At 31.6% G+C, this 25,574-nt stretch overlaps 1 protein-coding gene across 17 annotated transcripts in view; it reads right to left on the bottom strand.

Moving 5' to 3' along the window:
* The window catches only part of LOC148622270 (protein unc-13 homolog B-like), a 142,858-nt gene that overhangs the window by 74,218 nt on the left and 43,066 nt on the right, over window positions 1-25,574 (bottom strand). For all 17 annotated transcript variants that reach the window (XM_088571997.1, XM_088572004.1, XM_088571989.1 and 14 more), the window contains exons 3-5: window positions 16,330-16,429; window positions 8,033-8,150; window positions 5,386-5,509 (exon numbers count right to left, since the gene is read on the bottom strand). In XM_088571997.1, coding sequence (XP_088428123.1) covers window positions 5,386-5,509; window positions 8,033-8,150; window positions 16,330-16,429 — 342 coding nt within the window. The remainder of the gene's footprint in view (window positions 1-5,385; window positions 5,510-8,032; window positions 8,151-16,329; window positions 16,430-25,574) is intronic.

Raw genomic sequence — 25,574 nt, 5'->3', positions numbered from 1 at the left:
GGAAAAATGTAAGACAAAACTAGATAAATACACATAATTTTCTAGAGGATCTATCAATTTCTATATAAATCAATATATGTTTTAACAATTAATACTATTGTAGGAGATTCAACAATTGCTTGGGCGTTAATCCCTTGGGAAGAAAAACCTATATTCTGACCAGCCATTAGTTAATACTTAGTTAAATATTGGATCACTTAAATAAACACAAGCACCTTGACAGTCCAGTGTGCAAATTAATTTTTGTGTTTGTTCATTACTCCAAAAAAGATATAATGCTTCTTCTTTGTGATTTGTTCCATTAGCCGTGATTTGTACATCTAATAAAAATTCAAATTTTATTATCATAGCATATGAAATGGATTGAATAAATGTAATTTATGTTTAGTTACAAAAAGTAGAAAAAATATATGATCTAAATTAAACTGATACCTACCAGTTATTGAATGACTACCATACCCAGTTTCCATTCCAAAACTTTGTTAAGTAATGAGGCCATGATTAGGAACAAGAATCAGGAAAGTTTAGACTATTCCAAGGAATCAGGGAAGTTTAGATTATTCCCAGGAATCAGGATAGTTTAGACTATTCCCAAGAATCAGAATAAACATGACAAATAATACAGCTAGCTAGAAAAAATACACATTAACTAAAAAATAAATGAAAACCCACTACTCCACTAAAAACTGGGAGTATGTACTAGGTGCACAAGCATGTTAAAGTTTTTTTTCCTTTTTTTTTCAGAAACATCTGCCAAGTTCTTCATATGATCTCATAGAATGACAACTCTGTCACTCCAACTTGAGTGTGTTACCATTTTAAGGAGGATAATAGTAAGTTGTAGAAGACTGGGGAGAAGGTATACAAGATACTGTTAGAACTATATAACAATCTGTTCTCCAACACTTCGAGTCAATTTTCTATCATTTCATGTATCCACAAATTTATTTTTGGAAGTCTCCCATCTCACTCAGCTTTTCCTGCATCTTTAGTTTTGAAAACATAATTACAGCATTCCCACACTTAGCTCTGAATGGACAATTCCAATATTTTTGAAAAGAAAAAAACGGACATATTTCTATTCCATCAAATTACTTGCTTCAAATTTTCACTGTAGCAGTCAAAAATCCATGATACTTTCAACTGTGACAGCAGGGCTTAGAATATTGAGGAAATATTTACAAACACTTAACAGGAAAGTGACCAGGATTCTACACATTAATCACATACATGAATTCTGAGTTTACAAGAAAGATATTCAGAAGGCTGACATTTTATTTTTCACATGAATCTGAAGTCTTATTTATTTAAGTATTTGTTAAGACTTATTCCACTGCTGTTATTTTTTTTATGTGACACATAAAAGTGGAGTTAAATACTTCCCTCTTTCTTGGTTTTTATGTATTTAAAAAAAAAACATAGTACAACTTGTAGCATCATTTACAAGTCCTGTCATTAACTGTAGTATCTGTATATTATTTCTTTATCCCACAAAACAAGATGTCTACAACAGTATGTTTATCTAAAACAAAGTTTTGAATCATACATCAAACAACATCTCCATATGTTACATGTGTTGATGCCTTCTAGTGACATTATAACGAAGGCTGTTATGATCTATCACAAGTAACATGTATCTAAAATATCTAATGGGATAACAACTCAGTTGGAAAATCATTTGAATGTCATTAAAAAATGGAAAAAAGGTTGGTGTGAATTATAATGGTAATGGACACAAAGGTGGTCACATGTGTCACACAAGTCAATGCCTGCAAATGAAATTTTCATGATAAATTAATGGCAATTTTAACATGACAGTATTTCTTGTACACCTTTAATAGTCACACCTGGCTCAGTGTACCAATTCTGATAAAATTTAGTAGGTCATATATGAAATGCTAAATAAAGAAGTCATCCAGTATTGCGTGTAGGAGAAAGAATATTATACCAATCAACAGAAAAGTAGTTAGATTTGATGTTGGGTTCAAAATAAGTGACTTATCGTGGGCAGATCCATACACTTGGAAAACGAGGGATGGCAGGTGGGGTGCTAGACACTATTTACCATTTTTTGTAAATTTTACATGTGAAAATGACAAATTTTCCAATAAAAAGAAGGGGTGCTAATTCCATGCAACCCCCTAGATTCGCCACTGCATAGCATTACTAGAATAGTGGAGTATGTTGGAGTTCTGAACTCATATATCTGTAAACTAATTCAAGACAAATTCCATCATCAAGACAGAGATAGTTTTAAAACATCTCTTGTGAAAAGGTTAAATTTCATAGTTCTGAATTGTGACCTTTATATAATATTAAACACAAATTGTGCAGAATATTTTTCTAAGGCTTAAAGTAAATACATTTTTTTCATAAGTACTGAAAAATTACATAATGCATCAACGGATGTCTTAATGCTACTTGAAACCCCCAAAGAAACATCAAGAAGAAAGGCACAATGCAGAAAGAAAAAAACATCCCTAGAACTTCTATTAAACTTCAATTAAATATTCTCCCTACTATTTGTTTCTGAAAACAGTCATTATGTTTGACATTTTCATTGTGGATTGGACTTTATTATCATTCAACCCCATATAGTGCACACTTTTGCTTTCCACGAGTAAAATCACTTAGTATCAAATGCTACAAAGATGATTAAAGGAAGATATGGAGATGTAAAGTCAGGAATCTGTGATTCTGTAAATAAAATCACATTTCAGTTACTCATTCTTTAACATCAAAGTTCTACTAATCTAATCTGAATTTGTTGATATTTAAATAAACTGTGCAACTAACATATAAAATAACACCAACTAAATTTTGCTTCAGTGCTCAAGAGAGATGTACATTGATCAGAATAATCAAATTATTTTCTTCTAGATACAAGTTGTTCAGTATTTCAATAACATAATAAATCACGACTCATTTCTCAATAACATTAATATGACTAAATTAAAACTGCTGAGTGCCACTTTAAAGCAGAAATATTTTAGCCCATTTAGGAGAAGTCCTTATGTGATGGACAAGTGTTGGCAGTAAATTCATTCAAAATATAGACGATTTATTCTTGATGGAGACAGACTGGTACTTGATATAGATGGCCCATTTCAAGCACAAAAATATCCTGCAAATTAAGCCGTAAGTAAAACAGTTGATTATAGCCTCTAAATGGGTTTGAAAAATCTATCACTGACTGCTAATGGTAAAATGATCAGGGACATCCTATATAAAATAAGAATAATTTTATTGATCTTGTCATAAGCCCTTGTCGGACAAAATGCCAATGACCACTAAGATTAATCATTTTATAAATGATTGATACAATGTACGGTAAACAAAGACATTACCATTTAATATCAGTACCAAAAACCATACACATTCATGTCTTGATCTTTATATTGTAAGGCATGCAATGTACTGAAGATGCACAATCTATTATTCTACTTACAACTTCTAAATAGTTGCACTATCATATCATTCTACTTACTACTTTAAAATAATTGGATACATTTTTATATGATTGAAACCATTTCACTTTATTTTCCATCCAATTATATAATTACTGATCTAAAAAGGAGAACTGACAGAAAGATTGATAATATATTCTCCCTGTTTCTGTAACATTAGAGTTACTCCATGGAGACTTAACATTTCAATCTATCTCTGATTTTAGTAACCAGTATATATGGTTAGTATTTATTTTCCCTGGTGGTTTTTATGTAAGAGGTACTATTTATTATGTAACACACAAAGAGCTATAGGTTCCTCATACATGAATTCACACTAGTCGTTTCGCTCAAAATGACCCCAGATTTGTCTCTGAATAACCTTTTGACGTCAATGAAACAATGTACTCATTGATCTTTTAGTGGAAGGAGAATCCAGTAAGAAAACAATGGGGAAACTGTATCATTTTTTGTCAATCGACAATTGCGCCCACTAATGTAAATACGTTTAATACAGGACAACAAAATAGTGCAACTATGTACATAAATCACAGGTTATTATGCAAAATTATGGGCAAACTTCTTATTTCTTAGTCTTAGGAAAAAGAGGGATTTCCTTAAAATGGTTGACACATATTGAATTAGAAATACCCTGAAGTCATTCAGATTAAAATACAAAACAGATATCACTATGGTACCATCTGATGAAAGATGTGTTTCATCAAATTCCATTCTGTAGTTTCAGAAGAGATGCAGATAAAACTGGGGACAGATGGATGAACAAAGGAATGGAAGAAGGATAGCATGATCACTATACATCTCCTAGTTATAGGCAGGGGATTAGGTATATATACTAGGTTTCTTTCTCTTAGTTATAAAGTTTCATCAATAAGGTATATATAATAGGTTTCTCTATTAGTTATAAAGCTTTACCAATCCTGTAATGGATGTAATTTACAATTTCTATGTTACATAACAGCTCTATTCAAATTAGATGCATAACATGATCATGCAATTACTATCAGTATTATGATGAATAATGCAGTATATGTCGGTACTTCCACTCCATTTATCCCTATTTGTACTCAGTAATAACCTGAAATTCTACCAATACATATCATTTTGATTGATTAAAACTAAAATCATGATAAGTTGTCATAGTAAGTTGTTTGTTTGTAAACGCAAATGTCAGATGGAGGATGGCTTCTACACGTAGGCCTAGGGGCTAAATATTCTATAATTGAGATTTTAAATGTGAAATTTATTGCAACAACAGTTGGTGTTTATTACAAATATGGATGAAAATAAAACCATTAGATTATCCTTTGATTTATAATAATGAGTTATAAACACGATAAAAGACAACAAGGGAGATTTACTGATGCATTCAGAAGAAATATTCTCTTGGCCAAGGAAAACTGAAACAGAGATTCATGAACCCACCCTGCCATTCATTTATAACCTACTTTTCTGTAACAAAATGATATCCTAAATGTGAGGTTGTCAACTAGCCTACCTATCCATTAAGCATGGCATGAAAGTGGAAGTAAAATTACTTCAAAGCTTGACTCACTTATCAAAATATGTGTGTAGTAAGTCAAATAAACAGATAGGATTTCAAACCAGTCATAACATGACAGAATAAAACAAGATCTGATTTCAGTTTTGCTGTTTGACTGGACCCTGGACTCAAATGACCCCTACAAAGGGTAAAACCTTGGTTTAAAAGAATTTCTCACCAACTAATGTGCCTAAAGGTTAGTTTCTGTTTTTTTCAACTGGGTTTCATGATACATTCAAAAGTCAACAAGCAAAGTCAAGTTCTGAAAATTATTTCAATAAACTCAATATAATCATAATTGGTATTTAGCAGTATTTACTTTTGGATCATCATAAAAATATATGCTGATATATCTTGACCTTGCTATGTAATATTTACCATTGGGTAATTCAAATCTTGCATCAATGAGAATACTGTGGCCTGTAGGGTATCTGGTGCCAGCAACCACACCATTGTGCATAATAATTTCACTGTCTAAGGACAACCACTGACCATCCCCTTCCTGAAAACAAACTAAATGTTTATATAACAACACAAATATTACAAAAGCAAACATTATGAAGTTAAATGTTATGAAAAGTTCAAGATCATAGGAGCTTTGTCTGGACTTAATTATTAGACATTACTTACAGTAAGTCCTTGCAGGTTCCAACCATTAACCTCAATTAATCTCACTACTGTAATGTTATCATGACAAAATGGTCTTTGTAGCAACATAACAGTGCCATTATTATAGTAATGTCTTACTTATTTTCATATGGTCTATTAGTTAGTTCATTCATTGACCTTTAATAATTAATATCCTGCCAGCATATCATTTTGGTCCATGAGACTTTCTTGAGCAGGTTAGGCTTTATGCTCCAAAATCAATCAAATTATCCACTTATATGTATCCTTGTGGTACAATTTCATTGAGATCCATACACTTAAGTCATCATCAAGAAACCAAAAAATATTTGTTTTTGGCTCTTTTAAAATTTCTTAAATAGTTTGGGCAAAAACCATAAAATCAATCCAAACCTCCCTATCCAGGTTTGTAACTTTATAGTACAATTATAGACTCATTCACTTACTTCTAATTTATTGTCTGAAAACCAAATGTCTACTAACAACAACAGATCCTTTACATTATATGACTGTAGATTATTTTTCAAGCATGTAACAATTCATGCTTTCAATCATAGAGATACTTCTGCCAGTTGCACATGGTTGCTGTTATTAAAATATTTGAAATTTAATAGTGGGGTATATGCAAAAAACAGATATGGAAGTGTACTACAGAAATGCTAATGCAACTACATGTATTGACCTAGCACAAGTAGTTCATGTTACACTGACCTAATTAGAGAACTTGACAATTCAAAATTTGTGGGGTCATATGCATAAAACAGATCCTCAGTGTGATATAATGGTGCTAATGTAACTACATGTACATACCAAATATAACTGACCAAGCACATGTAATTCATATCAATCTGACCTAATCAGAAACTTTTAACAATATTCCCCCCAATTTCATTTGTGAGGGGTATTATAAAATCTTAACACGGACCCTGATGCTGAAATAGAAAAGCAATACCTTAGACTCACCTTCTGCTATTCTCATAGCTGGTGAGACAAAAAGTAAGCTTAGTCCAATACATTTGGTTGAAATAATGGTGAAAAGGTGAAGTAACATAACAAATAGTAGTAAATAAGATTTCCCATACCTAGCCTGGTGTTAAATTGAAAGCTTACAGCATAACACTTCTTATTCTTCAAGTCAATAGAAATTCTGTAACATATGCTAACTTTAAGTTAAACTTCAACAGATTCTTTAAGCAAGAATGGTTTACATGAACTAAAACCTCTATATAAAAACCTTTCCTTCTTCATGGAAGACATTAGTTTTAAATAAATAGCTGCAATACAATACAAATACAATAAATATGAATGCCTTTGGCAGCCTTAAACCATAATGTCATACAAATAGTTACTTTCATATTCTCTTGAAAATGAAAAAAAAATATCAAGTAAATTGTTGCATTGCATGCAAAGGGAATCATTTTAATTAACACTTAAACAGGAACACCATATAAATTATGCAGTTTCTCTAAACTTGAAGAGTATAATTCCAATCAAATGAAATCCTGTTCTAACAGTGTACTGAAGAGTAGGGTTTTAAAACTTTGGCCTTTAATCAAGCAGTTTGATGAATTTTTACATTATTTATGCAATGCAAACAATTTCAAGAAATATCCATGTACCCTCCTCCTCCTAAAAATTCAGGTTGGAAATGTTTTGTTGGTAAACTAGTTCTTGTGAAATAGGACTTTACAGTTGATCAACTAACATAAATGCACAAGCCTCTGTTCAATAAAGCTGTAATTTGGTATTTTCCATGAAAGCTCTTTTTGATTGATGGCAATATGTGTTGCTCTAAAACTTTAAATTGAATTTCGAGTCAATGTGCACTTTTATGAGGTCATCAAGCTATTGCTGCAAATGTAAATTGAATACGGGCCATCGTTAGTAGGAGAAGGGGAATAAATACATTAAGTCAATACAGAAGGACATGGGAGAAAAGAATGTCTTTACCACTAATGAAAATTAAAGGCACTAAGTTTACAAAATATATACTATTTTAACCCTGTTAAATAGTTGTTTTAAGCAATACACCCTACACCACTATGAGGTGCACTGTTCTCTTATTCTGACACAAAATATGGGTAAACAATGCAAACAAAACTGTTAAGAGAAACTTCCTAAAAAATCCCTTTCTTTGAAGGAATTTTTGAGATATAGTCAAATGTGTTGACAGACAGACAGACAAGCATCAGTAAAATACCTTCCTTAAAAAACAGGTTTCACCTTAGTTCTGGCAGAAGATGTAGTTTGATGTAAAAAAATACTACTTTTTTATTGAGTAATAAAATTCTTTTGAGAAACCAAATATTTTGACAAGCTTCCAACACAGCTTCATCAACCATTCATCACCTGGAAATATGTAACACTCTTACAAAAAAAAATAATAAATGATACAAACTGTATTTGAATGACGGACTTTACTCAATGGTAACCAATGGAGTCCAAGGAGTTTGTCCCACAGCATGCCTTTATTCCAAACTTCAATTACCAAGCCTGAGTCCAGTCTCATAGTCTCACTGAAATTGATAAGCTTGGTTAACTTGTTTCATAACATAATATCTATTCTATGCAAGTACATTAAATAGAAATTAAGAAATCTTAAAACTGAAAATAAAATGTTTTCATAATTTTGGTGATTAACAATTAGTGGTATGCAAACAAGAGGCTCTTAGGAGCCTGAATCACTCACCTCAACTCAATATTTGACTTTCAAGGGCAACAACTCTTACCAGGAGTTGTCAGACAATTTTGACTCAAAAGAAGACTTAGGCAGGACATTATCATAAGGACCATTTCTTCAATTGAAAGTTTCTTTCTTTTTAAGTTTTCAAGACATTGGCTGATATCTTTGATCCCATGCAGCCTTTTGTAGGCCTCATCATAAAGATCATTTCGGCAATTGTAAGAATTTGGCTAAACCTAACAGTTTTGGAGAAATATGCAAAAAACTTCTGTCTCTCCACTATGTTCTATTTTAGTTACAGCAGCCATGTTTTTTGATGGATCAAGAACTCCACATTAGTTCTATGCAGAACACCCTAAGAAACAAAGAAAAAACATTGAAAAGAGCAAAAAAAAAGTGGAAAAATGGCAATAACTCCAACAGGGCTTAACAGTTCAAAACGAAAATTTGACCACAGATAGATTTCATCATGCTGAACACTTTTATTTGAGTTATAATTTGGTTAAACCTGACAGTTTTTGAGATATATGAAAAAAAATTTCTGTCTGACCCAATGTTTTGTTATTAGAAAGGAGGCCATGTTTTCAATGGATAAAAATCCCTATTTCAGTTCTATGCAGAATACCTCAAGGAACATTCATACTAAGTCAATCTCTTATTGGTCCTGTAGTTCAGATAAAAAGAGTTTAGACAAGAGGCTCCCAGGAGCCTGAATTGCTCCTACAGCCAGGTGAGCTAAAAATTTGTTAATGATGATGACGACGACAGATGCCAAGTGTTGGCAACAGCTCACATGGCCATAGGCCATGTGAGCTAAAAAGACTTTTTTTTAATTCTGTTATTATGATGCAAAGATTTCTACAACTTACAAGGATGTTATTACATGTATATTAATGACTTTAGGACTGTTGTAAAAAATACTGCAAAGATAAGTCTTATCATAGTATGATAGAAAAGATCTAAATACAAAGGACAGGCACTTCATGCATAATGTTCTTAAAACCATATGCAATAGAACTCTTAAATGTCATACATGTATACCAGTATTACTTATTACATTACACCATAGTGGCTAGACAAAAGACCCAACTGAGCTATTTGACAAAATAAACAGTGTACAAGATTTAGGTTAAGATGTAAAGCTGCCAGAATTATTTGTTTCTAACTACAATGTACATCGATAGCTACATCTTAAAATGACATCCTCTCATATCCATGTACATGTATATAAGAACTTTACCAACAGGTCACAGTTGTCAAAAACACATTTTCCAATGAAATGCAACTGACTACAATCATATAAATGTACCATTGTTCATACATGTACACTAACAGTTTGACAAAAGGCAGATATTGACATTTGATCGAATGACTAGTGCTGAAATGACATGATATAGAATTGCCACAAGGGACCATTCACATTAACTTCCTTAGTAATGTCATATTTCACACAAACAGTTGGACAGCAGCAATTATCCTACTTATCATTAACAGATTTTTGTGGAAAAAAATATATCTAAATGATCAAGAACATGTACATGTATACAGCTCAATGTATAAATATAAACATTTTTCATAGGATGTGCTACATTATAAGCATGCAAAATATGTTTTTGCTATACTTAAATGTGAAACAAGTTACCGGTAGTTTTACTTAAATGAACAAATGCTCCTAAATATACTAAAGTAGGTCACCAATTTCGAATAAGCTTCTAAAAATATCTCAATATTAAATTAAAACTAACACCACAGACAAAACAATATTAATTTGTCACTTTGAAACCAACAATCTAATTCTCATTTACATATTTCAACCCTTCACAACAAGCAAGACAAAAACACAGAATTTAAAATAATAGAGCAATCTAAATTTCAATATCCCATTACTTGTGATGAACATTAGCCATTTTTCATGGTTAGACGATTACCATTAATCATCAAATATCACTGTGGAGTTTTCCTCATTCAAAGCCCACAATGGGATCAATTTTTCCATAGCTCCATCATAGTATTGTTTTTATTGCCAAGAATCCTTTCCCTAGGTATATGGTAATGATGGAACATCTGATATGAATGTAGCTGTATTTAGATATTACTATACAAGTCTTTGCCAGATTTTCTCACAGTTGGTGTAAGTTACGTGTACATGTAGCATTTAAATTTTATTACATCAACTGATACAAATGAACACTAAAGAACTCTGACATGTGAAACATCTACAAGTATACACTGCAACCATGGTCTACAAAATATCCTTTTATACTTATTAGTCTTCAAATTATTCTCAGTAAGTCTATAAATTAACAAGATGCTTCCAGGAGCCAGAATCTCTCACCTGGTTAAATTTTGTCTTTCAATGGCAATAAATTTTACAAGAAATTGTCTTACAATTTTGACTCAAGAAGACTTTGGTAGGACTTATCATAAGGATTATTACATGGTTGAACAGATAAAAATGAAAATTTGACCACAGATAGATCTTATCATGCTGAACACATAAACCCTATGCCAGAATTTGGCTAAACCTAACGGTTTTGGAGATAAATGTGAAAAACTACAGTCTGACCCCTATGTTCAATTTTTAGTAACGGCGGCCATATTTTTTGACGGATCAAAAATCTAAACAAAAATCATGTGCAAGATACCCCAAGGAACATTCATATTAAGTTTGGTTCCAATGGGTCAAGTAGTGTCAGAGGAGAAGATTTTTGAAAGAAATAACATTAAAAATAGCATAAAAATGTCGAAAAAGGGCAATAACTTTTGAAAGGCTTGACAGATAAAAAAAAAATTGACCACAGATAGATCTCATCATGCTGAACAATTTTATCTGTATCAGAATTTGGCTAAACCTTACGGTTTTGAAGATATATGCAAAATACTACAGTGTGACCTCTATGTTCTCTTTTTAGTAATTGCTGCCATATTTTTTGATGGTCGAAAAATCTAAACATAATTTTGTGCAGGATACCCTAAGGAACATCAGTGCAAAGTTTCATATAATTCCGCTCAGTAGTTTCAGAGGAGAAGATTTTGAAAAATTAACGGACAATGACGATGACAGACGCAAAGTGATGGCAATAGCTTATATGGCCTATGGCCAGGTGAGCAAAAAATGGGAACAAATATTTCATTGATAAGGGTGACTGTGCTAGTTGGTTTTACAAAGCAGGCCCTGAAAAATACTGACAATGATGCAAATGGATGTGCTAAATTAACAAGACTAGCAATAAAGTTTTAAAACAATAACCAATCAAAAATCAGGAAGCTAACTGCCACTGGTGTTAAATGTTATTTCACAAATTTGAAAGCCCTTGAATCCATTTACATGTTATTCAGAAACTGTATATCACTCTACCTAAGTATAAATTATTAGCAATAGAGTTGTAACAAACAAGAACATTCAATAACACCTGCTATATCTAAGAAAAACATGGCTCTCAAACAGCCTGCATCGCTCACCTGGCAAACTATGCCCTATTAACTAAGTAAGTAAAGAACTGCTGAAAAAGAGCATATATTGATGAATGCTGTATGTTCAACTTACCTTACACCGTTACATGTAAATATTGGAAATGCCTTCAAAGTGTATTAGAACTTTTGAAATAAAAATTGGGTAGGGATCCCTCTATGCCCTGTTATTCCACTGGATCTGAGGGGGCATTAGCCCAATATATATTTGCTGAATAAGAACATAAGATGAATTAAACCATAGCTATACAACATTTTGAACTCAGGAGACCTTGTTTACAAAATATTGTTGAAATCAAAGCAAGTATAAACATTAGCAGGAAAATGACTGACAAGAACAAACTCACCACCATTCAACTAAGAACACAATGTTTCCTATCGAAACCAAAAATCATTGGAATCTAAGCATCTGGTGAAAATAGTCGCAAAATGGCAGCCATTTTGAAAATGGCCACCTAAAAAAAATTTCAATACTGCCAGTCAACTCAGAATAATATATTTATTTTAAGCTTTAATCTTTATTATACTTCTAAAGTTGAGGAAAAAAAAGCAAAAAAGCACTTTTTTTAGTAATGACTGCCATGTTTTTTGACTGACAAAAAAATTTAAATGATCAAATGGGAAGGGTATCCTAAAAATGGTTTTGCAAATTTTCATTCAATTTTGTTGGATGGTTTTAGAAAAGAAGATTTCAAAGATGTACTCATAAAAAACTACAAAAATCTGTTTCAGGGGCCATCCAGGGAATAATCATTTTGAAAATTTTGGCATAGGTCTGTCTACAATAATACCATCCATCAGAATTTTGCTAAATTCAAGTTTTTTTGGGGGGATCTTAGCAAAAAAAACTGTATTTTGACGCCTATGTTCTTTCCTTTGGTAATAGCCCCCATGTTTTTCCATGGACCAAAAATCCAAATGGTCATTTAGTGCAGGATACCATAAGAAGCACTCATACCAACTTTCATTGAAATCTGTGCAATAGATGTTGAAAAGAAGATTTTTGAAAGTAATAACATAAAAAAAGCAAGAAACATCCAAAAAGGGTGATAACTCAAACATGGGTGAACAGATTTTCACCAAAATCTGACCATAGATAGATCTTAGGCTGAACACTTTTATCCTGTTAGAACATGGTTAAACTGAACGTTTTGGAGATATAGGAGAAAAACTGCTGTCTGACCCCTATGTTCTATATTTAGTAATGGCAGCCATTTTTCAAAGGATCAAAAATCCAAATGGTTATTTTGTGCTGGATACACTAAGAAACAACCATGCTGAGTTTCATCAAAATTCATTCTGTAGTTTCAGAGGAGAAGATGTTTGGAAAAATTGTTAATGGCAATGACACCAAGTGATGGCTATAGCTCAAATGGCCTAAATCCAGGTAAGCTCAAAAATACATCGATTTCAAATTAAGAGCAAAATAAATCTGTACATATCTATTTGCAGAATTAACAACCTTGAACTTCGCTCTCAACATTAACAGTTTATGAAACTCTCATTCATAGTGCTAATATGTGTAGACTACAACTGAACTTGAATTCTTTAACTCATGTATTTCTAATAAGTAAACAGTATTGACAACCTTGAACCGTTCAGATGCTGAAACTGTTTATTTCTGGGATAAAAAATACATGGTAAATATTTCCCTCAAAATGCATTCTATTCATGTACATGTAGTATGTTTAATACTATTAGTCAGTGAACAGCCTTATCCAGACATTAGGAATATGCCTCTTTCTAACCTTTCTAACACCCCCTCCCCGCAAAAAAAAAACAAAAACAAAACAATATTTTCAGCCTTTTGTTTGAGATGTGGTGCCTCTGGGTAAATTCCATCCATAAAAGACCCAAATGGGTAGTAAGGACTTCAAATTTACCACTTCAATCCACTTCACTGTGGTACACTTTCAAAGTTCCAGTCCTGACACCAAATGTCTATGAATAATGACAACAGCACAATAACATTATTTTTATTGTTTTTTTTTTTCAGGTTGAATAAAAATATGTAACTCCTAAAGTTATTTCAATGGCTAAATGAGATCACATTAAATATGACTAAATGATGATGACATGAAAGTCAGTACTTTGAATATGAATTAACATTTTCATTAATGATATTAGCAACCCTCTAACCTTAACAGTTTTAAGTTTTGGATTTATCCTACAAGTTACATGTATGTAAGTGCAGTTCAATACAATGTCAATGATAATACCCACATTTCATTGTATAATAACTATTAGTATTATTGTGCAGCCACTGTCCTAATTGACAACATAAAACAACCAGAACTATTACATTTAATTACATTGGAACAATCATAGCAGTTTAGCAGGTGCTTAGTTTTAATGGAAAACTGAATTGGACAAAGATAACCATAGAAAGAAATGTTTACAGATTTCTGTCATTTGAAGGTACATGGTTGATGCTGAAAACATCTGCTCCTTTTCTGGAAATACCACAATATCACTAACAGCTAACATCAGAAAATCTATTTCCCTTTCAAACAATTCATAATTAGCTATTGGATTGTGACTATAAATTTTCCTACTTCTAATCAATTAAAAGGAGATTGTCTCCCACTACTACTCAATATATATAATCACACTCCTACTAACTTCTTCTACATCTATCTAGTCCTCCAAACCAGTCTACTTAGGTTAAATAAACCTTTAATACAGGAAACTTGAAAATCCAGTTAAAAGTTTGTTTCAGAGCAAAGAACTTTTTATTACCAAGTACATTAGCAACCTGCAATATTGAGTGAATCTAAGTCATTCTCTGACAAGTACTTAAACCATTAGTACCTTGAACTAGACTAGATATTAGTGAAGAACAAGATTTAAATTAGAACATACAGGGCATGGATTACTGTTGTAATTTTTAGAATTGTCAATTTAATAGTGACATTTTTCTACAATTTTTCTGACCTCATCTAACTTTTTATGCTGACTAATACCTACTTCAATTTTAGCTTTGAATACTGAGTTTCTGAAACATGATTAATTTAACAATCAACATTAAAAATGATTCACTGCCTTGGGAATTATTTTTTTTATCGATTCTACTTACCATGACCCACTAGAACTATTATTTTCATTTTTTTTTCTACAATGTACCTATACACATTATCCACTTCTGTAAGAATCCTTTTGTTTTCATAGTTTGCTTTCAGAACGTTTTTGAGTAGTTCACTGTTTTGTTGAAAATTCAGGTGTACATGTTTAGTATGATTGAATTTATACACAAATACCATTTAATTTGGTGTCCTATGCAGAATAGTGCTTCCAAAGTACCATTTAAGTACATATATACCTAACAAAGAAGGTCCACAGTACTCTTAAATACATTCATGTAAATGTACTTTTTGTTTCAAAGTTTACATTCTTCTAGTAATGGCCCTTTGCAAGTTGAGACGACCAGTGTAAGATGAGGTCATGTGCCCTTGTCTTAGCTTGTTCTATTAGCCAATGAAAAAATTCAAAAGTGGAAGTGTCATAGCATATTCAAAACAAAGGCAAGAGAAACTTTGACGTCACTTTAAACTATGTTTCCAAAAATGGCGGTGTTCTCTATGAGAATTGAACACAATATACACATTTTGACAGAAGAAACAAGTACTTATACTCATTGAAGATCAAAGATTGGGTTATCTCTCACTCTTTGGTCTTTTCACTTGTTACGCTATGCTCCATTTATGAAAAAAAAAAAACCTAGAATTTCTCAAACTCATGAAACATGACCTAAGGCCTAAAAAAAAATTCTGTGTTTCCGGTCACATCACCTTCAAAATTAGGGTGGGTAGGTAGTTTTTTTTTGTTTTTTTTAAACCCTACAAGTTTTGCTGCCTCTATTATGACACCCTTGAATATTGAATTACTTATAGCCACAGTCATGTTGTTCAATTTTTTTTTAATAAATTCTGAACCTCCACATCGGAGAGCAAGGCGATTCTAGTAAAATTCAAAAGGAAATGCCAAAAATCCGTATTTTTTGTTTTTGTTTTTTTTTGACACCATAACAAAATTAGGGTCGGCAGGAGATAAATATAGGTCAGGTTACCAGAAACACAGATTTTTTTTTTGGAAGGGGGGTGGGGCTAACCAGTAATCTTCACTCATGTAAGAGCCTATCAATCTTTCCATATGAATGCAAATGATTTCAATAAAATATAAACTTAAAGAGGCATACTCATACACTGTCTCAAGTTATATAAAATATTTTTAAAATATCTGTGTTACAGGACTTTAGTATCAGTGTTTTGGCTCAAATATGTAAGTAAACTGTATACATGTACATACACATGTATAGCTACAAATTTACGCTCAGGGGTCAAAGAAGTGAAATTCTGAAATCCAGCACCAAAGTACCTTTGGGCTATGAACCACTCAGCCTACTGAATAAAGATTACAAATGTATTAAGATTTTATTTTTGCCACATCATGTGGACTACATCTCTTGATCTTGAACTGGTCCTTTACATTTTTCATTGTAAGAGTATAATTTGAATCCTTTTAATATGTCTGTGTATACTTACAACATAAAATCTTGCTCCCAACATGGATTATTTCCTTTGACTTGTATGGTTGTAGATTTGACATTTTGTAGCTTCAAGGTCACATACGTGTTAAAACGTTCTGAAAGCAAACAAAGAATGCATATATTAATAAGTCATTCACTTCCAATGCATTAACAAACAAACAGTTATCAGAAATTCTCAGAAGAAAAATAGGTAATAACACCTCAGAGGTAAACAAATAACAAATGGATCACAATATAGCCCAACTCATTAAGTGGGGGAATAATGCCCTTTATTAGAAGGTCCAAAGCTTGTGTTATAGTGTAATGAGATAATCTTATTACCAGTACTTAGTATAGTATTATTATACAGTTATCAGACATAAGGCAGACAGAAGAATGGACATGCATATGAATAAAATACTCTGCAGGTCAAGTAGTTTCAATGCACAAGTACAAGGAATTGCATGCATGAAGTTGGATAATCATTTTCATATTGGCAGCTTGCAGCAAACATGTAATATTACTCTTTATTACTATTTTGTTTAAAATCCCTTTGATCTTGCAATACGATAATTTTCAATCTCACGCCAGTCGAGCAAGAAAGAAAATTATCGTATAGCAACATACATTACGTCACGTAGCACTTCGCAGAAAAATAGTCCTGAAAGGAAACTTTGCAGTGCTTAAAAAACTTACATATTTAGGTTAGGAAAATTGAGAATAAAAGAAAACTAATACATTACACTGCAGCCAAACAGTGATAAACAGATTATTTTATATATTTTCAACTTGCAGGAGTTTCTCATGCTCGTCCTGTCTCGCAGCAAAGCTCCTCAACAAGATCAGAATGAGAAACTCCCTCTGTTGAAAAAATATTACATAATCTAATAATATCTGAATTTCAGTGGCTTTATACACCTTGTAATCAGACAGATGTACTATGGTAGTACAACCTCATTATAATAACGTTTTCTTGTGCAGTTAATATACTTTAAACAATACATTTCATACAGTTGGGTGAACTTGAATAGCACACGACCATCTTACAAAAAGATTTTTCCTATATAATTTACAACACTCGAACTTTCATAATTTCATAATTTTGAAGTACAAAAGTAATACAGTTTTACACCATAACTGAACAATCCTTAAACAATTTGAATAAGAGAGATTACCCATAGTGCTTTCTAACACGATTTTCACAATGCAATTTATCTTTCAATATTTTTAAAATCCAATTTCTTACTAAAGATTTCTCCCTTATCCTGTGACAAAAATAAAATAGTAAATTTAATTCAATCTAATTCTCGAATCTGATCCTTAAATTTGTCACACATTTTAAGACAAGTAGACAAGGACATTCTAATTAGGACCATCTATTGCATTTTTTCAATCATTTCGTTCTACTATCTTCCAAGTTATTATTTACACAATAGGGGATAATTCAGTGTAAATTAGAAAATTAGAAAGAATGGTCTGTCCCACTGTGCTATATGGCCATCTAATGAGTTATACTGAAGCCATCAATCATTGGGTCCTCATATAATCAATTCCTTTAAATTCTTTAGCTCCTTTAAATTGAGCAAACCCATACAAAGCAAATGGAAAATCTTGTGCTTTCTGACAAAATGTCAAGATATGTTTATTAAGCAGTATTCAGAGCTATAGCTTACTTGGTATTAGTTGTAAGCTCTTGTAAGAATTTATATGTCTCATGGAAACACATAGTTGAAACAGATGCAACTGACATGAGTGATGAATAACAAATTGATATTGACCTAAATGTATCAGTTCAGCTGCAGGGTTTTATCTGCAACAAACCCTCACAGAAAAACCAATATAAAATATTCTATGACATTTTACACTTGAAGTAAATAAAAGATTTCAAGTATGAGGAATTAGTGGAACTTCATATTTTTTTCTGTAAATGGCTTTAAAGGGAATAGACAAAAATTTACACAGTACTGTGAAGGGCTTTAAAAGATCAAGACAAAAATTTACAAACTGATATAAAGACTTAACCAGAAAGAATAGTTGATACTACATTTTTTAACAAGGACACAAACTGTTAAATGTTTGTTTTTTTTTGGTAATGCCATGACATTTTGAGATGCCAAAAGTCGGTAAGATCACCTTTAAAGAATAAGTATGATTTAGAAAGATTTTGTTGTATTGAATTTCTTTGATGGATTTGACAGAACCAAATCCTCCTACACTTATAATCCTAAATTCTGTATAGTTGTACACAGAAGCATCAAAACAGATAATTCAGAGACATGCATCATAGTCTGTCATCCTTTTAATGATGGTCAACAATCCAAATGTAGTTATACTTGATATATTTATTTAGGAAACCCACAATTTCTACTTACAATGCAATACTTTTATTTATTTAGCTGTCAAATTCAATAACTGATGAATGATGGACTCAAGTCCTGATCATTTTCATTGTTTTCTTTTCATTAATTCTTTGAATTCATTATTTTCCTGGAATTGTCAGGAGCAGTACATCAATAACTCAGACATTCCTTCATTTTACATCTTGGAGTGCCAGACACACACCAAACATGACAATGACAACAGAGGCAATTAGTTTTCTTGTCTGTCAATATTGGTCCATTTGTAATTATCTGAGATGATACCTATAGAAAAATATTGGAAATGCACTAAAAAGTGACAACACAAACAACTTAGTGGAAGAATAGACTAGAATTTCAAGGTTCTATATAAATAATTAGTACATGTACATAAATTATCATATGTGTTTAATTTTTCTAATATGTGTGTATGAAAGCTTACTCGGGCTATAAAAAAAGATTAGCTAATGCATTATTCACCAAAACATTGCAAATTCATGCAATAGCTTTAAAGTAAATGTATTATCAGTTCAATTAATTAATACATAAAACATTGGGTTGGGTAAGAATTTTATTTTTTTGAAGAATGAGTAGAAAAATATTTCAGTCATAAAAAGTGATAATAATTAAGTTAGTTATTAAGTCATATTATTAATTCCTTTCATTCATCCTTTTTTTTGAAATACTGACCATACATGAACTACCAAAATAAATAAATAAAAAAAAAAAAACCTAAGTGCAACAGCCATGAATGCAATAATATTGTATAATCACCACCATATGTCTTTGTTCTGATATAAATTGATTCCTTTAACTGTTCTGATGCTGAATACCCAGACCTAATGAGTACAATAAAAATATCAATCTGAAGCTGGATTTGTCTTAATTCTATAGTAATTGTATTGCTCATCAGAAGTTCACAATGTTGGGATATAGGTCATGCCATCATTGATCATGTACTAAGAGCTAACAAGATTATTATTTAATGAAACATCAAGGCAAGCTTTCAGTCAAATTATGGTCACCAGAAAGTTCATCCAAAATGGATTCCAACTTGATCAAAATGAATTGGTAAAGCTAATGAAAATTACTATGTCTAGATGTGGTATATATCAAATTAACCAAAGAGGCTAAAAATGTCATGTTAGGCCAGCTAAGACATAAACTGATGCTGCTTCTATAAAAGCTTGAAAAGAAAAGGTCATAGTGTCATCATTCCTGTCAACACATCTGTGATGATTACGATTCCATGGAAACAGTTTCTATAGAAAAATAGCAAACTAATTCATCACTTAATCTTATGTTAAAGATTACAAATAATTATATTTCAAATATCTCAGATTGCACATGTAAGAATAAAATGGGTAATATAATGTCATTGTCTGTACTTCAACTATTAGTGTTCAAACTCACACAGTGAGGTAAAAAAAAATACGGTTGGCTGGTCATAGAGAAGTAAGAATTAAGTTGGACCAACAAAATTTATATATGTATCTCAGCTGGTCCATTTGCCACTTTAAATTATCCATTGTTTGGTCCAGGTACAGTTTAAGTTGAAATGGCATTGTTGTAAAACCATATTTTATTTGTTATTGTAGTACTAAACAATTCATTAGTTACAAGTTACATGTAGCAGAAAATTCTTTGATCTGTTCAAGAACAGACACATACCTGTCAATTTAAAAAAAAAAGTATCATGTAAAACTATGGCACTATGTACACCATTCAAATTTATTTTTCTTATGACTTAAATCATTATTTGGCATACATGTACTGTCATGTTGACGATTGAACATGTACATGTGTAATCTACAATGCATGTTATTTTTATAAAAAATTAACAATATCATGAATGAATAATTGATTCAGAAACTGATTACTCATTGGTTAGAGTAGTTAGACTAATTTTGAAGATACTGACTCATTACTTCAATATTAGACTTACATTGTTGATACTGACTCACTCCTTCAATGTCAAGTAACAAATACATGAAGTAGATAAAACAATTATTTGATGAACTAACATCATGTGGACTGTCAATGAATAGTAAATACATATTATAATTCTTAAAATTCTCTCAAATTATGCCAATATAAATGGGGTTTTGGCTGATATATAATGTCCAGTGTTGGTACTGAAACAAGTTTTAGCCACTACAGACATGATGTATGTCTGCCCTATGAATTAACTAGATGCAATAACCTCTGGAAAAATTTGTATGCTTCATAAGATTTGCAATCACTGTCTTTGGTGTATTGATTATGCAGGAATTATTTTCCCAGTATAAAATTGATTTCCATTTATTCTGTATTAGTCTGATCTGTCAAAAATCAATGGCCTGTATCAAGTTATTAACTGAATCTTAAATTTTCATGACTAAAAAACATATGATTGTAATCAAGGATTCCTTCAGTGAAAAAGTGTGGGTAGGTTATAAGGATTATATGAGCAAAACAATGATTACATTTGTACAAACATGTATATGTACTACACATATAATACTAAATATGAAAATTATATTCTATCATACATCATTTCCATTAATTTGTAAGCCAAAAAAAATTTTAAACTGCATTACAATGTATTACAATGAACATGCATTATGCCATCTTAAAAAAATAGGGCATTTTGAAAAAAAGGGAGTAGCAATTTGTCACAAAATTTTCAAAAGGGCCTCACTTGAAAACCATATATACTTGGATTTTGCTGAAAATTGAAATTAACCTGTAATTTTTGGTACTAAACAACTGTGCAAAGCTACAAAAAATTTGACTGAATTGTTCTCAAGTTATCATCAGAAAATTGTCGGAGGTCTGACAGACAGACACTGTATCACTAAATACTCCCCACTTAGCATGGCAGTGTATAAAAAAATGGTTTCCTATGTAATGACCTTCTCTTTTAATCATCTGCATGTATAAGCTCAGAAAAAAACTAGTATGTCAATTGTTTGTTAAACAATTGAAAGGTCTTTCCCTTGAAAACTTTCTCTGTGCAATCTACACATTAAGATATTTTGTTTGATACATAAAATGTTAACCTTCTACAACAGTTTGATTTTTGCACTTGGTGACCTTGTCAAATGCAATTGTCAATGTTTCCATCATGATTTTTGTAATGTAAACTGGGTGACCTTTCGTTAAATATACAACAACCCTACTTTCTGTGAACTTTAGAATTTGGCACTTATTAACCCAAACTGGGTTCTTTTTCTGTATAAAAAAATTAAAACTTGAGATGTACATACTATGACCTTTAATTTGATATGCGACAACCTAACTATATAAACAACTTAAGTTTTGAACTCATTGACCTCACCCAACTCATTTTTTTCGAGACAAAACATCGATATTTCAGATGTACGCTTTAAGACCTTTCATTTGATACGCAACAACCTTACCCTAAAAGAAATTTTTGCACTTCATGACCCTGCTCTTTGAATATGTATGACTTATCATGGTTGAAACTGAGATTTTTGAAGTATACTCATTTAGACCTTCAAAATGATATATCAAATGACCTCCTTCGAGGAAGTTGAAAAAATGATGCAATATCAAATCTATAAATAGGTATTGATGAAATATATAAAACAATCGAAAAATATGAAAATTTTAAGTTGTTGTAGTATCATTGTTTTTTTTTTTATTGGTCCTTGTATTTTGTCAAACAGTTGTACTTGTGCAGATCTTTCATTCTTTGAAATGATCATTTGTGTGTCTGTTTTGGATCTTAAAATATATACCCCTGCTTTCAAAACTTAAAATTTCAATAGATCCAAAACTAGACAAAATACCTCAAATCTGAAAGCTGCATGATAATTTAAAGAACATATACAACAATATTATTGAATAATTTGGGCAATTCTGGAGCTCATTTTGAGCTAAATGATTATTAAAATATGATGTAATAACAAACTCCAGAACCGGAGGTCGTAGAGACATGAAACTACCACCATACATCTTAGAATTACTTGACCTTGATAAAAACTAACATCGTCAAGGTCACAAACCGGATTCTGCAAAACATTTAAATTGTCATAACTTTTGAACAAAATGAAGGGCTTATCGAGAAGATCATTTCATACACTGTATTATTGCACTTAACTTATATCGTTTTCTTAATATCAAGGTCTGTAATTTGCAGTGAGAAAGCTTTCTAGCACTCTATGACCTTTGTCCTTGGATGCAAATAAACAGTCACATAGACCAAATTCATTGATGAAGGTCCTATATTTCTACAACTTCCCATTCTCGAAATATAAATTTTAAAAACTTAAGTATGATACATTTTTGTATTTCAAGGGATATAACTCCTGTATGGTTTGATAATAAAATACAGGTTTATGTTTATTCATTAGTTCTTTATCGTGTGTACATGAAACAGTTTTTAGATTGATCCTATGTTATGATTTCAAGATATGAGGGATTAAAAGAAATTGTTTTAAGGGGACATAACTCTTAAAGATGATAATGAAATCCTTAGCATGGTCATTTCCTAATAGATCATGATGACATCTACATGTTCATCAAGTATGATAATGATATCCTGAAAAATGAGTTCGGGGGACCATGTTCACCATAGTGATAAGACGCTAATAAACGGGAGATAACTTCTACAATGGATGATGAAATTCTTCATGGGGTTATCCGGTAAAAGTCCTATAAAAAATCTATCGATGGTCCAAATTTCATAATGCTATCTTGAAAGATGACGAAACACGGCAGTGTCAAAGTAAATGTTGCATGGTAAAAAAAAAAAACACTCTGTGACCTTTGAGCTTGGGTGCAAATGAAAGGTCACATAGACCAAAGATCATTGATGAAGATACCATATCAAAAGAAAAAAAAAAGAAGAAAACATTAGAAAAACAATAAGGTCTTTTCCATGTAGGGAAAGCCCTTAAATCCTTCATTACCAAAGCATTTTTTACTGCTTATTTTTAAAACAATTTTTTTTACAATTACATCCTTTTTGCATCTATCAGAGAAAAATCAGAGTAATTAGTCAATCCTTATTAAAAACTTAAAGTTATTGGACAGCAAAATATCCATGTAATTGAAGGGATAATATGAAAAGAACCTTTTTTTACTTAGTAGAAACAAATCAATCATTTACAACAATTTTTTAACCAAGCACATGTGCATGTAATTATTCATGTAAATACTGAATGCATTTATGTAAATGTACATGCAATGTACATGTATGCAGAGATCACTTTGTGGCAGCATACTGCACCATTGCAGCAAAGTTTATTTAAATAGGTAATTCTGATTTCACATGTATGTACATGTCCACCTCATAATGGAGCATACAACAAGCACCAAGTCCCTTACATTAAAAGTCACAGACATCAATTTCACTAAGAATTTCTCTACATTTCCATTAAAAGGCAAAGAAAAATACAACATTCCAAAACACAGAATGATGAAGTGCTAAAAATAATGAAGAATCTACCTGGACTAAGTCAATACAGACTTTGAATTGAAAATTCTTGTACTACCAGTATTCCTTGCTGTCAAGTGTTCCAACTGTACATATATTTAATGGTATCTACTTTGAAGTTATCGGTCCCAGGTGTAACATATTGATCATCTACATGTACTTTAATGCACTAATTATCTTGGACAAAAGTGTGCACCGACTATCCAAAAAAATCTACATGTCCATGTACAAGCCCCTTGGATTTCTAAATATCAAAATTTAACAAGTTTACAGTTTATTTAACTGGCCAGGACCAATGGACTTGTGCCTAAATATGAAGACTGTCAAAAAGGAAAAATAACTCTGTCAGTTATACCTGTTGATTATGCTGCAGTTCAGGATAACAATGACCCAAGAATATACCCCGGCAAACATCACAAGAGTAGAAACTTACAAACCAGATGGTTATTGTATGATGGAATGTTTATATATTACAAGTGGTACAAAACTTGAAAGCATGGAATACATTTACATATACAAATGTTTATTTACAAGTGGAATTAATGAATTTAAAACTTCCAATGTACAAATGTAAAGTTCTATGTACATGTATATGAAAACAACTGACCACCAATCAACACTGGCACAACAAAAACCTGCAACATCATTCCCATGTCTGAAGATCATAAAAAAACCTGCTCTAGAAACTGAATCTTAACCCTCTCAAAATCTAAAAATACATTACAGCCAGGGGATCTTTGCCTCCCTGATCCTTCCATACCAGGGTGTTACACAGGGAGGCCAATGGCCCAAACAACTAAAATTTCATGTTCACATCTTTTTTGCAGATCTTGACCATGGATCACACTGTATTTAAACATACATGCACTTACAAAATCAGTAAGGGTTTTTTTGGAAGACAATACAATAATCAATAGTAAATAGGTGGCAATGTCCTTTTATAAGCATTAATCGAATCCTTATGATATATTGTGTCTGGCAGAATAAATTGCAGTGACATAAGCAATGGCACACTATAGTGAAATTAATTGAATCATATCAAGACAAGCTGATTACATGTAATCTATATGTATTTTACAATTCAGAACATGTAACCAATACATGTAGTACTTCCATTCATGTTCTCCGTGTAAATATAATTCCTAGACAAACATAACACTAAGCAGCAACGCTGAATATTTCGCAAGCACTGTGCTATGATATATGTTCATGCATTTCAAAACATGAATAGGAGGACACTAACATTAAAAATACATGTATCAATCATATATACATTCATGATGTGAACAATACACATGATACATTTACATTTAATCTTCTGCACTACACTTTTTTGCGTGGTATGGAGTTCTTGAATTTAACAGGGTAAACTACATGTACATGTTGATTGTACTGTGTACATGTATTTCTTACAGAACTTACAGTAAATTTATAGGCTTTTTTTAACAATTTACATGTAAT

Source organism: Perna viridis, chromosome 3, assembly GCF_037379345.1.
Source record: "Perna viridis isolate PV_CMFRI_1.1 ecotype Kerala chromosome 3, ASM3737934v1, whole genome shotgun sequence".
NCBI lineage: Eukaryota > Metazoa > Mollusca > Bivalvia > Mytilida > Mytilidae > Perna > Perna viridis.
This window is presented reverse-complemented; position numbering and strand designations above follow the sequence as displayed.